At 39.9% G+C, this 16,776-nt stretch overlaps 1 protein-coding gene across 1 annotated transcript in view; it reads right to left on the bottom strand.

Moving 5' to 3' along the window:
• Nucleotides 1-4,120: 4,120 nt before the first annotated feature.
• The window catches only part of DNAJC3 (DnaJ heat shock protein family (Hsp40) member C3), a 49,053-nt gene continuing 36,397 nt past the window's right edge, over nucleotides 4,121-16,776 (bottom strand). Inside the window, exons 12-14 of the mRNA XM_026064078.1 lie at nucleotides 11,420-11,552; nucleotides 10,416-10,564; nucleotides 4,121-7,982 (exon numbers count right to left, since the gene is read on the bottom strand). Of these exons, the coding sequence (XP_025919863.1) occupies nucleotides 7,825-7,982; nucleotides 10,416-10,564; nucleotides 11,420-11,552 (440 nt within the window). The 3' untranslated portion in view covers nucleotides 4,121-7,824. The remainder of the gene's footprint in view (nucleotides 7,983-10,415; nucleotides 10,565-11,419; nucleotides 11,553-16,776) is intronic.

Below are 16,776 nucleotides of genomic sequence, written 5' to 3'. Positions count from 1 at the left end.
TTCGGCTGCAGGGTGGGGAGGCCATGACCCTCCCCTCCCAAGGGAGGGCCTTCCTCAGGGCAGCAGAGCTGTAGCTACTCTCTTTGCTCAGGCTTTTGCACCTGTTTGGAAAATAACACTTTCTTCACTGCTTTTGTTGAAGCTTTTCTGCCTAGAATTGCTCTGAGGCTTGGCAGTAGCCTTGTGCAGATGCACTCTCGAGATGTGTGGGTTTAAATTCCCCCCAACCTCGAGGGATTCAGGAACAACTTCTGAGACAACTTCTGAGTGCTCTCACTGAGAAGACAAGGACAGTCTAGTTCTACCAGCCTAACTCTTAAATTTGGACTTATGCTAGCTATTCAATTCTGAATTTTAGACACATCCATTTGAGATAGTTCCTAGCAGCTCCTTTAGACATTTCTCAGCCTACTGGGTGTTTTAAGTCTCAAGCTGGTTTGTGAATTCCCCTTTTGAAGGCAGGAATCCAATACCTAATTACGGCCATAATCTCTACCTAAATTGCTCTCTACTGCTGGTGGTCTCAGTTCTTTTGCATTTGAATCCTTACTCCTTTGAATGAAACATTTTGGCAGCTTATCATCACACATTGCCAGAAGCCTTGAGAAGTGTTTCACATAAATAGCTTCCTCCAGTAACACTCTTCAGTATATCACCACGTTTTGGCTCTGACACCAGTAAATTATGGATGGGCAGATGGTTTTGAAAGTGCCTTTTATAAAACAGTGAAATTAATTTATTTATATTGGCCTGGCATTAAAAAAAAAAAAAAAAAAAAAATCCAATGCTGAATTCTTTTCCATGCAGAAGTTTTTAGGAAAAAAAGAGAGATGCAAACAAAAATTGTAGAATTGGCACATCTGCTGAACTTTTTTTTAATCAGATGATGATTTTTCTCCTTTCCCCAAAATCATGGTCTTATAGGGATGAATATTAATGAAATTGTTTAGTCTCACTTTTATCTAACCCTTGAGGTGTTTAATCTCCAAGGACACTGTACCATAAAAGTCAGTTTCCTGGTCTAGGCAGATAGGATTGAGCTGTATGTAGATGTTGCAAGTCTGCTACTCCTTGTGCTAGTCACCTTGTGAAAGGCTTATAGTAGACAGTCTGAGCACGAGTAGTACAAACTGCATCCTGAGGCAACAGATTTTGTGAAGAGCAAATGTTTTTGCTTTCAGCTGTTTTCTTTCATGACAGAACAGTGCAGGTGAAAGAAGTAACCAAGCTTCTGCCTCAAGGGGCAGAAGAGTAGTGACTTTTTCAGCAAGGTCTTTCTTCCTCCCAGGTTCAGTTCTGAGAGGCTTTCAGATATCTTTAGCAAAAGGGTCATTTGCTTTTGGTCAGCTCATCCCCTTTACATTGGTTTTTACTTCCAGATTGAAAGTGATAAGAACTATGGTATTAGTACAAGTGGAGTAACAGGCATTTAAAAGGTTGATGATACCTTATGCTAAAGGAGTCTTGATTCAACTTGACTGTATCTTCTCTTCAATGTAAATTTGTCTTTGTCCATATGAGTGTATGTAACATGTTTTAGTAGTAGTGTTTGTTGGGGCCTGTGTTTTAGCTTCTCATTCAAATGTATAAAAGGCCTATTGTCATTCTGCTGTGATTTACTTTCCATACAGACATACCAGGTTTTCAATTCTTTACAACTTTGCCAGCCCTTAATATGAGCTACTTTATAGCAAGCATCTGTCAGTTAAAACAGCAGGAAATTTGTTTTGCCTCAAAAAATTTTTTTGAGTGCTGCAAGAGATGCACCTTTCTTCAGTCTTGTGGAAAATTGCCAAAATTTGGCCACTTTATAAGCCCTGATAAACAACTGTTCAGATGTTCTCTTGGCTTCTGTCCCTATACAGTGCCTGTCTGTGCTCTCCTTAGATAGTTGGATGCTCTACTTAAAGCTATTAGCCTGAAAAAACACCCCCAAACAACAACCCAGCACTCATACAACAACCCAGCACTCATACAACTTCCTCCCCAACCCCTGTACAGTTTACAGCTCTAGTAGGCTGTGCATATACATAAGACAGTATACTGTAAGTTGCTTTCAACCAGTAAATACTAAAAATTAGCAGTTTATAAGGAAGAGGTTGGGATGTTACCATGATCATAAAATGCATATTTTGATGACTGATAGGAGCCATTTTACTTATTTCACACTCATCTATACATGTGTATAGCATGCATATATATACACACACACACACTTTGGATGACTTCAGGCAGGATTGCCACCTAGACTCCATAGATACAACTCAGCTTTATTTCTTATGTTGCTGCACCAGGGTCATACTTGGTGACCAGATCAAGCTCTCGGTGGCTTCTTTATGGCAGCCGTGAATAGACATGTTCAACAAGGTCACTGATGTATTTCAAGCCCTAGTGGAGCACTTTGAGGGCAGACTGGCCCTGAGTCCCATAATGCAGTTTCCACCCCAACCTCTTACCCACTCAGCCTTTGCAGAGATGGCAGTGCCTCTCCTTGTCAGCTGGCCTTGAAGTTTAGCTGAAAGAGCTAGTATCTGAAGAAATCAAAGGATGTGGCTGTGACAGCTAAAGCCTGCCCCAGAGCTATGAGCTATACCTCTCCCTATAGTAATTAAAACATAATTATAAGCCCAATCCAGTGCTTGTTGTATCTCACACCCTAAGCAAAAGATAACCATGGCAGAACCAGAGCAGAGTCCAAACCAATTTCATTTGTAAAAAAGGGTCTTCCTCAGACTGACTGACACAACACAGTTTATCTTCTGAACAGGAAGCAACTGCAGCACCCCAACTGTTAACCATCCATGTCTGCTAGCGATTCCTGCTCCCCGCTCCCTCACTACAGCACAGCCTTCTTCTCTAGCTGGTGCGTTCTTTGCTGATGCAATTCCCACCCTTCTCTGAAGCAAAAATTCTTTGTCATTAACAAGAGCTCCCTTTCAACCCTTCTCTGCATCGTGTGAATATGGAGGCAGGCCCCTTGGAGGCACCTCACCCCTCAATACAAAATATTCCCACACTCTCACAACAGAAGCCATGGTAGGTATTTCTCAAGGACAAAGCAGCAGTAAGATGTGACATGAAGGTTTCACTCTCTGCAGCTCCTTTTCCAGGCCCCAGGAACACCTAAGGTGCTGTCCCCAAAGCTAGTGAAAACTATTGAGGAGTTGTAAATTAATTTTGGTCTTTACCAGATGAAGAAGAGTAAGCAGACACCTGCTTAGGCAGAGTCTGCTGTTGTGGCTCCTATTATAATGCTATATGATAGCATTATAATGCCCTCCTCTATAGCTGAGGACTTAAAGGTGGGACTCTCGCAGGCTCCTTCACACCTACCTTGGAATTCTGCTACTTTCTTCAGCCAACTTGGAACATTCACTGGATACACAATCATTGTTCGAAGTCTTTTTCATCATTACTTGGACTACCTGCATGTCTTAGATGTACTACACGTACTCAGCTACCCACCTGCCTCTCCAGCACTTGTGGGTTGAGTGCTGATGTCAGGAGGAAGGGGACAGGGATTCCTCCTTTTCCCCATGTAGCACCAGCAACCCAGGGGCGAGATGCTCAATAGAGCTTGCTGTTCAGAAAGACCCACTGCCTTGCTAACAAGACTGCTGTTAAACCAAACAAAAAACAAAAAAACCACACACACACACACACCATCCACACAAAACAAAAAACCTCCCCCACACCACTCTTAACCTGACTGTACAGAGAACTGGATTTCTCCCCACACCCCTCGAAGAACAATACGAGGTACCAGTCCGAGAGATTGTCAAATGCTGTCTTCTACCATCATAAAAACATTTCACCATAGTGCTGCTAACTGTTCAGCTACAAGAAGAAAGGTCTACTTCAAGATACAGTAATTAGCTATTTCCTACAGAACTAGAGGATGACTAAGTTTTGAAACCAAAAATATGAAATATACAAATGCTATTTCACCTTGTATTTTACTTTTTAAAGCCTGTCAACTTTCGTATTAGCTGCCTAAAATTATTTTAATTTAACCCCAAAGCTAGTGTTTTGACAGCCTCTTACTGCACTCCTATGCAACTCCAACTTTCAAAACTTAGAGTGGGATGGGGAAGGAGGGATAGATAAAAACACTGCAGTGCATTCTTGTCATCATAAATATCTTTATTGTGAAAAATACCACAAAATAATTCCCACAGTTCTAGAAAAAACAGTTCTTGCTTTTTAGATTTCTTATGATTTTATATAAAGACATTTTATGATTTGAAACATTTGATAAATCTCTGGCTAACTTTACTTACCCTTCTTAAAACATAAAACTGCAGTGGGCAAAAACAAAAAAAAAGAAATCCTCCYATCTTTTTAAGTTTTATGGATAAAAGTGTATATTACAGAGCAAACAAATAATACCTTACAATAAGGCACTTTTAAATACAACTAACCTGCTATGCTACATTGGCTAATTTCCAGCAAGGCTCCTACAAGTCACAGCCCTAAACAGAAAAATAATTCTTATTCCACAAGTCTGAAAACTGAAATAAACTTTGAGTAAGCTGACACATCTTCTGCTTATATCACAAGTTTTGAGCTCTTAAGTTTAAAACAGATTCAAAATGAATTTTAATACTGATTAATACATCAGTATTAAGCATGTATCAAGTAAAATACATTTTCCCACCCACCTCCCTTTTAAAACACACTGGAAACTAGTTTATAAAAATTAAGCTATAGATTTTAACATAAAGAGTTTGCATCTACCTACAGGCCAATTATTGTAATGATGCTTCATGCACATTTTAGGGTTTACAAACTGTCAAGACATTTATTTCAATGTTCAGTTATTGAACATTATTGCACTACAGACACCCATTATAAATAAAAAAGTGAATTCAGCTTCCTTATATATTGTTTGCACCATTAACACTCTGTTATCAGAACTTCATTTTCTAAAGCCACATCAGCAAATACATCACTGTATCTGGAAACTGTTGAAATGAAAATGCCTTTGCTTTAACACAACTTTGTCCCTTTGTATTTTCAGAAGTACCTTAAAGCTAAAAGCCAGCCTCTGCTCCCTTAAAAACAGCATCTAAAACGGTAACATCTAAAATGATAACATTTCATATAATCAGTCAGCTTAATGTCAGGAAACCTCATCCTCTATTGCCATTTTTGTTTTCATTTTCAAGATCGTCTTCCACAAAAGGAATTAATGAATAGCATTCAAGCATTGCTTTTCTTCCTCCGCTGACCAGACTTGAGCCTTTTTTTTTCCCCTACATTATTTTCTTATCCCATTCATCCTCAAAATTGAATATAATCCCTTCTGTTACTGATCACTTCCAATATAAGGCAGAACTGTCCACTTTCCAGAGAAAGAATGCGCTGCTCTAACATCACTGCATGGTATGAATAATGTACCTAAGAGAGACCATCCTTTTCCTTCCCTAAAAATGATAAAAGAAATAACCAGGCAACTGGATTCTCTTAGGTACGGCCTTTAAAACTGAGAAGGGAGAAGGATAAGAACAAAAAAAGCTGAACAAGGGCTGTCCTTTAAAAGAAAAGGCAACATTTCTAGCACCTCTCTAGCACACAAACATAGCTGTCTGTGGCATTTACTGTGACTTCCTGAAACTGAACACCACTCCTGTCTGTACAGGCTTGCAACATATTGCGAACACTGATCATTCAATAGTATTTCAAACCCAGCCCCTCCTGTGGTGAATAAGGCTATATACACAGAGCACAGGCTCACACACAGATGCCTAACTGCGCAACAGGCAATCCATATATAGAAGCCATTCAGCCTGCAGCAAGTGCAAGTAACTGGAGCTAGCTTATCAAAAAAAGAAAGAAAAAAAGTGTTTTAGTGACAAGCAACAGGAAGGCAGCTGAACCACCTAATCATCTTTTATTTATTGTGAGCAAAAAGCACATGTGCAGGAGCCCTCTGCCTCAGCTGATGCTGCAGAGTACCAGGTTATTGTGTAGCAAGTTCCTGTGTCTGAGCCCCAGAGGCCCCAAGAGAACCGGACCAACCTAAAAGGACACAAATGATGCCCTGAGCATCTTAGAGCTTAAAGATAATCTGGTCAAAAGTAGATGCCAAATTTCTAGAAAAATAATTCAACTTGGAAGATGCCTGACACTGGAGTTTAAGATGCTGCTAGGGTATTTTTGCACCAGCACAGATACCATAAGCTGCTAGAAGTGACCAAATACATTCTTCAGCTTGAAGATTAGTTTCTGCTGAACGAACACTGGCCTTTAAATTGCTGTCAAAAATACATTTTAGCAAGCTACATGATTTCAAAATTATGTCCAGAAGTACTTGGGGCAGGAGAGAAGGGTTATGCTTCAATAGCAACTGCACTTCAAGTAATAAAAATAACTTTCAGATTGAAGGTCTTATCTGCTCATTTTCTGTGTTTTACTGAGGCTGCTCATGCTTTTAAATGCAATGAGGTGCAATGAGAGAAGATTCCTATTAACTGATTATTGTTTTCCAGTTAAAATTCAAATAAAAAAATTAATGAATGGTAATTCTGGCATGCTAAGGAAATGGTTGCTGATGAAAGTCATCAATAACCACTGTTATATATTCAATTACAGAATGAAAAGACTACCTCACTCGATAGCAGCTACAGTCCTGGTAATACCTCATACTCACACACACACACAGTCCCATCAATACACTAAACCAATTTTACCTATGTGTATATAGAAAAAAAATAAAATCAGACTTTTGGCTAATAGAAAGTTAGTCACTTTCTGTACACAAGCAGTTGTTTTTGCAGTACAGTGGCTGTTACACAAAATATACAACTACTTCGAACAATTGCACAGAGTTAATTCATACTCATGTCACCCAGCAGAAATGAAGTTTAAAAAAGGGGGGAGGGGAGAGAGACTAGAGTTAATATTTTATTCCTACAGTCCATAGTACTCTCACCTCACAATCTGTATCGGTTCTCAAATTATATATAACAATACAGAGAAGTTGCAAACTGCTGCATAGTTGGGAAATGTCACATTAAGCTGTTTTGCTCATATCTCATGCAGATGCTGTGTTAAAAAAGTACAAACCACTCAAGAATGATACTTCAGCTTCCCAAATTACATTCAGAAAAAGTGATCAAAAAAAACCATGTATTTTTTTTACTTTCATATTTGACAATTACTGCCAAGGAAACCATCCCAATCAAAAGTTAATGAATAAAGTGAGTAGATATTTTCAAGTCCCATTACTTACACACAATCTTCTTTAGAAAAGACTGTTTAGACTCCTGTAGCAGTCTCTTCACCCTACCTATGGCACTACCAACAGTAATACGGCAGATGGTCACCAGGATTTCCTTTTACCAATACTGAGAGATGGATCATTCTGCTGAGCACAATGACTAACAATTTGTTAATACAGAGACTATCAAAACTACCCTTTCCACATTTATTATTAGATCTTGATTCAGAAAAGTATTTACATGCATTTTTGCCTTTAAGCATATATTTTAGTCCTAAGGATATGTTTAGGTGCTGTCCTAAATAGCCTCTTACTGTTTTTTCATCAATAAGAATAAAGATTTTCTGCATACCCAGAACAAATACATAAGCAGTAACAAAACCCTTATTCAACCCACCCACCTACCAGTATAAGCCTGTCAAGTTCACCACAAAGCACGCCCTCTGAATACTAAAAGAAAGAGCTAGCCTTCTTCTAATACGGTAAGACTCTGGGTTAAGGACAACATTAGAAATTAAGATTTGGGGTCTTGAACTGAGAGACTTTTATTTTTAAACAAATTAAGTAAAAAACAGCAGCAGCCACCAAAACCAGTCTTGGCTCTAACTGAAGTGGAATTTGAATGTAAATGGTCCTCCTCCCGAACCAAAGGGGTTGAATCCTTGCCATGTGTTCCAGTTCCTGTGGAAAGGGTTGCCCCCACCCTGCTGACTCTCTGCATCCAGAGGGTCCTCTCCCGCATCAAACTTCCGCCTCATTTCTGAAGGAAACATAAAAACAAGGTGAAAACATTGCACAGGAGTTAGGACAATAAAACAAGCATCTTTGATGACTAATACTTAATACCATTTCAGAAAGCCCTCAGGGCTAATGACAACTTGCATTAACAGCATTTGGAGGAACCTGCCTAATTATAGATGCATTGATTTTTCAAAGTGTCCAGGAGACTGACAGAGGGAAAAAAAGCCTTCAATTCCCTTACAACACTGTAGTAAGATTTAATTCAAGCAAGTTGTTTAGTTTAAAGCAACAAGAGACAGTACCTGCCTATATATGTCCAATAGGACATATGTGAATTTCAACAGGGACAGCCACACTTTGGCCAATTATGTTCCACAAATAATTGGGACATTTTGTTCTTGACTGCGTTGGACTTGCTCTCCCACAACCACACACACTCAGGATGGGTCAGGGAACACAGCATGCTGTATCCTTCCAACTTTTTTTCAACCAGTATATATTGCAAAATTGATCCTTCAGCAATAGTATGAGGGTCAGTGAGCAGAGCCCCAAACTTTTTCAATCGTCTCCATATGCCATTTATGCTGGGAGATGGCACAGCTTAGAGCCAGAAAGTGTCTTCCTGAGGTAATTTTGTATCTGCACTGTCCAGAGAGGCAAAAGTCGAAAGCCTTCCTGAAGGCCCAAAGACCAYAGACAAGTCAGAGTCTACCCCACTACTTTGTGGTTTACACCTGGATATAACTTGCAAGCAGTCCGCAGGCCCTGCAAATCCTACAAGGTTTTTGACTCTTTGGCCCTTTTCAGGAGACCCATTTCATAGACAAGTCAGAAAAGACAGCAGCAGAGTTAGTAAGGAGAAATAATGTGACCAGAAGTGGCAATGTGGAAGATTGCCTGAGGCAAAGTACACCAGAGCCCTATGACAACCACCTTGCAAATAAAAGCTCAGAGATCCAGCAGACCACAGGTTTGTGGTGTCTTCTTACATGACATGTCTACTAGAGCCAGAAAGTGAGCAGGAAAAATATTTAGAGGACAGGAAGAGAAAGACATTCCAGTCAGAGAAAGAATGAAATGCAGGTAGAAGCTCATCAAGAAAGCCAAGTATGACCAGTGCTATTTTTTTGCCCAGTTGGTTTGACAGGAACAGTAAATATGACATCAAGAACAATGCCAAGGAGAAAACAGAAGAACATATTCTAGAAATGCTGACAGGGCAAACAGCATCTTAAACACTACCAACATATAAATCCCCTAATACATATATATAATTATGAGCAAAGATCACGTTAACAAAGAATATGGTTTTCTAGTAATCAAAAGTGCTCGTAATGCAGTTCAGTACTTTTAGCTCCCTCCTTGCCCCGAGAAAGTTTGAGCCCATCTACTTAGCTATCACTTAGCTGACCCCAAACATTTGGTGAAAATAAAAAGGATCTTCTGATACCTGCCTCATTTATGTGTTTCTTTTTCCAGTGACCATCTAGGAACAGTGCAAGACAAATCTAAAAGACTGCTTTGGCTGAGGCTTTTTTCCCCCGGGGAAGCAAAATAAACTCGCCACCTCATTTTCTATAAAAATCTTCACTTCAGACTAAATGGTCCACTGCCTCAGTGTATCTCTCAGTTTAAGGGACCAGATGTCCTAGTCACTGCGCCATGGGGTCTTCCCAAGAGCATTCTCTCCTTTTTCCCTTCCCAAAAGCTGACCAGCAAACAGCCAGGCCTGACAGGGACCTCCTTGCTCCTGCTGACTGAGCTGGCCCAAGGAGCCAGGCCCTAGCCCAGACCGAGGGAACCCAGTCTTCTGCTCCTGGGGCAGTGCTCAGCTAGGCTATGATACACACAACAACAAAAGGACAGTTTTGAGGGTTTCTCTGGAGTACTTCAGGGGCTGTCTATCTAAATTTAGTTTGACACAGAGCTGGGCAATGCCAGGAACCTCTGCAAGGTTGTATCCTAAGAAGAGACCTCTAAAATATTTTATTTTTATCTTTAAAACAAAAGTCACTGAAATGCAATAAAAATTCCAGGTTGTTACTGGTCCTTTAAATTCTACCTCTGGTGATTGAAAGCATCTAGTTGTGACCTTGTGCCTTACACTATATCTGTGACATATATGATGGACAACAAAACAAACTCAGAACTGGTTTAAGAAGAGAAGCAATTAACCACCGTTTTCAAGATTTAATACCATTCTTGGTCAAAAGGGTGGGACAAAAGGTACAATAACAGACTGATCTTGAAGCACAGTCCAAAGCTGGGGAGAAATCCAATAATTTTTTTATCTGACTTCAGACAACAGATAGTTACATCCAAATTGGGCACTGCCTTCTCAAAACAGATATTGGGGGGGGGGGGGTGCTGTTAACACTTGTTAAGACCTACATTTGCTGCATTTTACACTGATGTAAGAAAAATGAAGCCACAGCATATGAACCACCATTACCTGGGTCAGTGAGGACTTCTTTAGCAGCTGCTATATCAATGAACTTTTTCTCTGCTTTCTTCTTTTCTTCCTCACTCTGGAAGTTATCAGGGTGCCACTGGGATGCCAGTTTTCTGTAAGCTTTTATGATTTCTTGCTTTCGAGCATTTCTAGGTGGACAAAATTGTGATAATTTACAAGTTTTCTAGTTGTTCATGTGCCACACTACTGAATCTACAGGTTTATTTTAAACAATAAAACAGAATTAAGGGCTTCAAAAAATTAAGCTGTTACTAGTTAACCTTTTGCAGATGGCACTCAAGACACTTCACACAAAACCAGAGGAAACAGGTTACTACATTAAACAAAAATTACTTTTTCCTCCATCACACATTTACTTTCTTTGGAAAGATGCTATTAGGAGCTATTATTCAGAATACGGCTCCCGGTCTGAAGAATTTAAAGAGGTGAGACACAAAAAGCAGAAAGAGATTGAATTAGTTCATGACTAGAGGGGTGACCAGTACTAGTTCAGAATGGAACATTTGGTTGGTTATCATTAAAAAGAAGTCATTAGTTTCTCCAGGTTAATGGCAGAAGCATATTTAGGTACCGCTTTCAATCAGTCCTTTCAAACTCACCCAGTCTATCATAGTATCTGCCACAAATTTTTTTTTTTTGCGTTCCATAATTCTTTCCAGCTCTAGTCTTCATTTTTTCCTCAATTTGTTCACCTTATTGTTGATCATCTCTACTACAAATTTCTTGCCGATTTATTTCCTTCCTTCTCAATGGTGCTTTTTCATTAAGTAGTGTTTGTTTAAAACTCCTTTAAAGCTGAATACTGTCCTCCCTCTTCCCATCCCTGTGCTGCAACAGCTAAGCTAGTACAATAGGAAAGTAAAGGTAGTAGAGACACATGAATGAAAAGTAACATGCAGCACGACAAGTTCAGGTGATCAGTCCTAGAGATACTGATTTAATAACCAGCTTTCAAGTAAACACCTCAGATATTAATATCTTACCTTTTCACTCCTAAAATTTTGTAGTAATCTCTTTTCTGTGATTGCTTCAACATCCTCTGGGCTCGTTCTAGCCCCTCACGAATCTGCTGGTCATTTTCACTATTGGCTTGAGCAGTTTCATAGTCTTTAATAGCTTTTCAGAAAAAGTGAATGAAAAAAGTTACATAGCTTCTTAAACCAAAGTTTAAATAATTCAAGCCATCTCCAAAACTGAAGTTTTGCTATTACAGTTTATAAACAGTGCAACTTCCGACTTTAACTTGCTAAGGTTCCCCCACCCAAATAAGAAAACCCTGGGGCAAAGGAAGTTATAACTTTCACCTATTCATTAGATAGTTTTATTTCTTTAGGTTCATCATACTTTTTGGAAAGGGAAGAAGAAAAGGGAGGTTACTAGCAGCAGGTCAGAACTATTTTTAGATGTTGCAAAGTCATATGGAGGAATACAAAAGCCTCTGGAACCCAGACATAACAGGAATCAAGCAGCAAGTTTCAACGACCAGTATTTGAAGAGCTAAATTCACAATCAATTAGTCCCAAATACTGCTGTGCAACTGAAGAATGCATTATACAAAATCTTTATACTAAAATTTCTTCCTCTCCCACACTGCGCTCGATCCACACAAAACTCTTCCTCTTCAATGACAATAAATATAAATTTCAGATTACCTGTATGTTCATTTACATAATACTAATTATGTAGCACTGTTAGTGAAAGACATAATAGAGAGTTATATTTTTAATTCTTATTTAAAAGACATGCTCTCCTGCTTCTATTTTAAGAATTGCATTTCTCAGGAATGAAAACAAGGGAGGGACTGTAATGCTTTTGTGTATTTTGAAGAGATCCTGCTTCTATACATTTTTTGAAGCAAAACATTAATATAAATGATAACTGAAGATGAAAGATACAAATTTTAAGTATTCTTTGATACCAATATTCATCAAGGGGAGCAACTGTTAAGCTCTGTTTAATGAGAATGCTCTTCTTTCACTGCTATAATCCTGAAAGTCTCATTTGCAGATCCAAGTCTCCTAGGTTTCCCAAGTTAGACAACGTACTTGCATCAGATTATTTTCAAGCAGATGCTTTTTCTCAGCAGGTGTTACATTTGTTTTTCACTGTTTCTGAGCAAGAAAGCAGGAAGTGCTAATGAATTTGTATTACTCAGACATCTGATACCACTGCAACCTTGTTTTGGTTATTGAAAAATTTCCAGAATGTATTTCCAGTGCCTCAACAATTTTATATGCTATTACAAACAAAATACAAACTTCCTGTTCATTTTCACAACATTGGGCATTCTGATTTGCTGCTTGAACAAAGCATTTCACTTTCTGCTGATATTTCCAACAATTTGTCCAGTCATTTAAAAAATCAAAAGCCTATACCAGTGTACGTGTGTAATATATGCTACTGAAACTGATAAAAATAATGAAAAAGCAGGGATTTCATTATGCTGCCTTACTGCCCCAGTAATTCTAAGCACCAGTGTACTTAATCTGCTTCATGTAATAAGGGAAGGTCCCATGGCAAAGTCCTGAGGAATGTGTATCAGATTTGCTCAGCTTCACTAAGCATCCCATCATCTACAGCATGCATCACTGCTGGAAACCAAGCCGCTTAGGGGTCACATATTTGCACTGACAGTACTAGCTTTCTCTTTTTTTTTTTTTTTAAATTGACTCATTTAAAGACTGCAAATGTTAAATATGTGGTAAGGTACGTTTTCTAGTGCTGCACACCCTCAGAGGAAGCACATTCTGCACTTTCTCTCAGTTGGAGGAAATGCAAATTTTGATGGCATTCTCCAATGCAGGAGCTTTTTTCCTCTTTCCTCCCCCCACCGAGGAGACCAGCTTGGGAACAGGTGTATCTGAAGCAGGATGACAGCTTCACTCACCACAAAAAGGTTGTTACAAAAGCAAGAGACTTATTACTAATTCAAGGAATGTTAAGTGAGTTACAGTTCCTTTTAGGCACTATTTCTAAAAGCAGCGATACCTCACAAGCTAACACAAGGATCACTACCTTTTATTGGCCTCTTATTTCAGAAAGCATCCTTTCTTCCTTTCATCCTGTCCCACAACATTAAAGGAGCAACAAGTTTCTAGTATCCTTTTTCATTTAAACACCTCAGTCAAATCCAACTCTCCTTCATCCTCACAGGAAAACTCAGGAAGTGCAGGCTAGATGAGCGGACAGTGAGGTGGACTGAAAACTGGCTGAGCAGCCTAGCTCAGAGAGTTGTGATCAGCAGTGCAGAGTCTAGTTGGAGGCCTGTAGCTAGCGGTGTCCCCCAGGGGTCAGTACTGGGTCCAGCCCTGTTCAACTTCTTCATCAATGACCTGGATGAAGGGACAGAGTGCACCCTCAGCAAGTTTGCTGATGATACAAAACTGATACGCCAGAGGGCTGTGCTGCCATTCAGAGAGACCTGGACAGGCTGGAGAGGTGGGCAGAGAGGAACCTCATGAGGTTCAACAAAGGCAAGTGCAGGGTCCTGCACTTAGGGAGGAATAACCCCCGGCACCAGGACAGGCTGGGGGCTGACCTGCTGGAAAGCAGCTCTGTAGAAAACTACCTGGGAGTGCTGGTGGACACCAAGTAGACCACGAGCCAGCGATGTGCCCTTGGGGCCAAGAAGGCCAATGGCATCCTGGGGTGCATCAGGAAGAACACTGCCAGCAGGTCAAGACAGGTGATTCTCCCCCTCTACTCAACCCTGGTGAGGCCGCATCTGAAGCGCTTGTCCAGTTCTGGGCTCCCCAGTACAAGAGGGATGTGACACTACTGGAGAGAGTCCAGCGAAGGGCTACAAAGACGATGAAGGGACTGGAGTATCTCTCCTATGAAGAAAGGCTGAGAGAGCTGGGACTCTTCAGCCTGGAGAAGACTGAGAGGAGATCTTATCAATGCCTATGAATATCTGAAGGGAGGGTGTCAAGAGGATGGGACCAGACTCTTTTCAGTGGTGCCCAGTGAGAGCACAAAAGGCAATGCGCACAAACTAAAACACAAGCAGTTCCATCTGAACATGAGAAAAAACTTCTTCACTGTGAAGGTGACAGAGCACTGGAACAGGTTGCCCAGAGAGCTTGTGGAGTCTCCTTCTCTGGAGATATTCAAAACCCGCCTGGACGCGATCCTGTGCAACGTGCTCTAGGTGACCCTGCTTGAGCAGGGGGGTTGGACTAGATGATCTCCAAAGGTCCCTTCCAACCTCAACCATTCTGTGATTCCTCTCATCACCAGAGTCTTTACAGTCTCTCAAACAAATTGCAATGCATCTTTAACCATCTTAGCTGGCTTTCCTATCTTGCCTGAATCTTTAAGATAAAGTGACCAAGACTGGCCATTATTCCATATGCAAAACTACTCTTCTATCAAATATGAGTAAAAGTAGATAACATGTCCATGCCAATTCTATTTTAAGTGAATAACTGAACCAGTGATGCTCTTGTCTGAAATAGAAACTGTCTCCTCCACAGTAGCAAGGTGGGGAAAAAGAAGAATTTCCTGAGCAATTTTGAAGTGAAGCAATAAATGTGATATGTTTTTTTTTCTTTGGTAAAACTTGTGTTACGTACTTTACAGACAGATGGACTCCTGTACTTATGTGGTAAGCCAGAAAGCAATTCATTACACATCTGTCTTCATACACAAGTCCTGGATCCCACGTGATTATAGAGTAATTAAAATCATTTAATAGGAATCAGAATGCAGCTACACATTCTGAATTGCATCTTGAACATTTAACAAGAACTTCCTTCAAATCTTTAAGTACTTTGAAATTACCTGTCTTTAAACAGGAAAATAGGTGCCGCCATCTGGAAATTTTCTCAAGAACAAGAATCAGTTTACCCCTTTAAATACCATGGAGGCTATGATTTTAAGTTTCTTCACTGTTCTCTACAGCCAAGACAAAAAAATCAGCCATCATTTTATTGCAGTTAACACTGAAGGATAAATGAAGACACCTTCAGGCAGACTAACATTAATGAACTGTAACTTTTTTTTAATGGAAGCTGTACTGGAAAGTACAGCCAACTTGATATTGTCAAGGGTGGGAAGAAGGCAGGGATATACTGAATAACAGGGATTTGAGGGGGAGCTTGTTCCACATGAGCAGGGTCCTTTGCGCAGAACCAGGCCAGGCTAAGCACAGCAGGCTCCAATCCTGGAAATAAGCTCGGCCAGCTCCCAGGTATGTCCTCACCATGATTCCTCATATTCCATAATAAGGGTGCATTTGCTCCAGCACAACACTGAGTTGGTTCTGTGCATTTGTGCTTTACCTTGTTATAAGGCTTTTTATCTCTAATTTGCAAGAGTTGCAAGACATGCTCACTGTAGAGGAACCTGAAGTAGATGAAGATTTAAGAGTATAATGCTAAAAGGATCCAAATTCAGATTCATCAATTTAGAAGAAAACAAGCAGATCAATTCCATCCACTTGTAAGAAGCACAAGATGCATCTATTAAGAGGACTCGCAAAGGGCAGGGTTGTTTGGCTTACCCTTCTTGTACTTCTTTAAGTTGATGACTCAAACCTGAGGAAAACACCCTTAATTTTCTTTGTGTTCTTCTATCAGTGCACCTTTTTCTTAAATCAGAACTCTTCATACAAGCTGTAATCTGATGTAGATTTGTCTTCTGGATCTCAAACTATTTTTAGGGAGTTTTTTTTTCTTTATTCATTTGTAAATCCAATTTTCCCAACAGTGAATGAGTTTATCCAAGTACAGAAGAAGATGGAGAAATGCCTGAAGGGGGCATTATCACCACGAGGTCCTCTTGAGACTTGCTTTTAGGCTGAGACTGCAGTTCTAAATAATCGATAAAAAAAAGAAAACACCCTTACACTACCTGAAAAAATACAGGAAGACAGTCCTGGCATAAGCTTCCCCTCCATCTTTTTTTTTTGTTTTTTAATCAGGTCCTTTGTAAAAAAAGCTATCAGTTGTTCTCAGAAACGCTATTGTTTTCCCCTCTTTTTCTTAAAAAGCGAAAAGCTTGCTGGCCTCAGCAGGGAAGGACTATTTCATCACTAGGTCACTTCTGAGGCACAAACTCTACAGGGCTGATGAACAGGAGTGCCTGAAAGAACACCAGTCCTGTTTACCTCACTTTCAGGCACTTGAATCAAGGAGGCCTAAGAAAAGAAGAAAATAGATATCTTTCTTCTGAAGTTCATTTGAAAAGGTGAACAATAGCATCTTTGTGATTAGTTTCCCAAAAAGAAAAAAAAAAGAAATCCAAGTGTGCCATTAATGACAACAGCTGTTCATGAATGTTTAAATTGAAGAGAATTTTGTTCAGTTGTGAAGCTAAAGATCCAGTACCAGCAAGTGGA

The sequence above is a fragment of the Apteryx rowi genome, unplaced genomic scaffold (genome assembly GCF_003343035.1).
Source record: "Apteryx rowi isolate R43461 unplaced genomic scaffold, aptRow1 scaffold_209, whole genome shotgun sequence".
Taxonomy (NCBI): Eukaryota; Metazoa; Chordata; class Aves; order Apterygiformes; family Apterygidae; genus Apteryx; species Apteryx rowi.
Note: the sequence above shows the minus strand (reverse complement) of the source record. Positions and strands in the feature narration are given on the sequence as shown.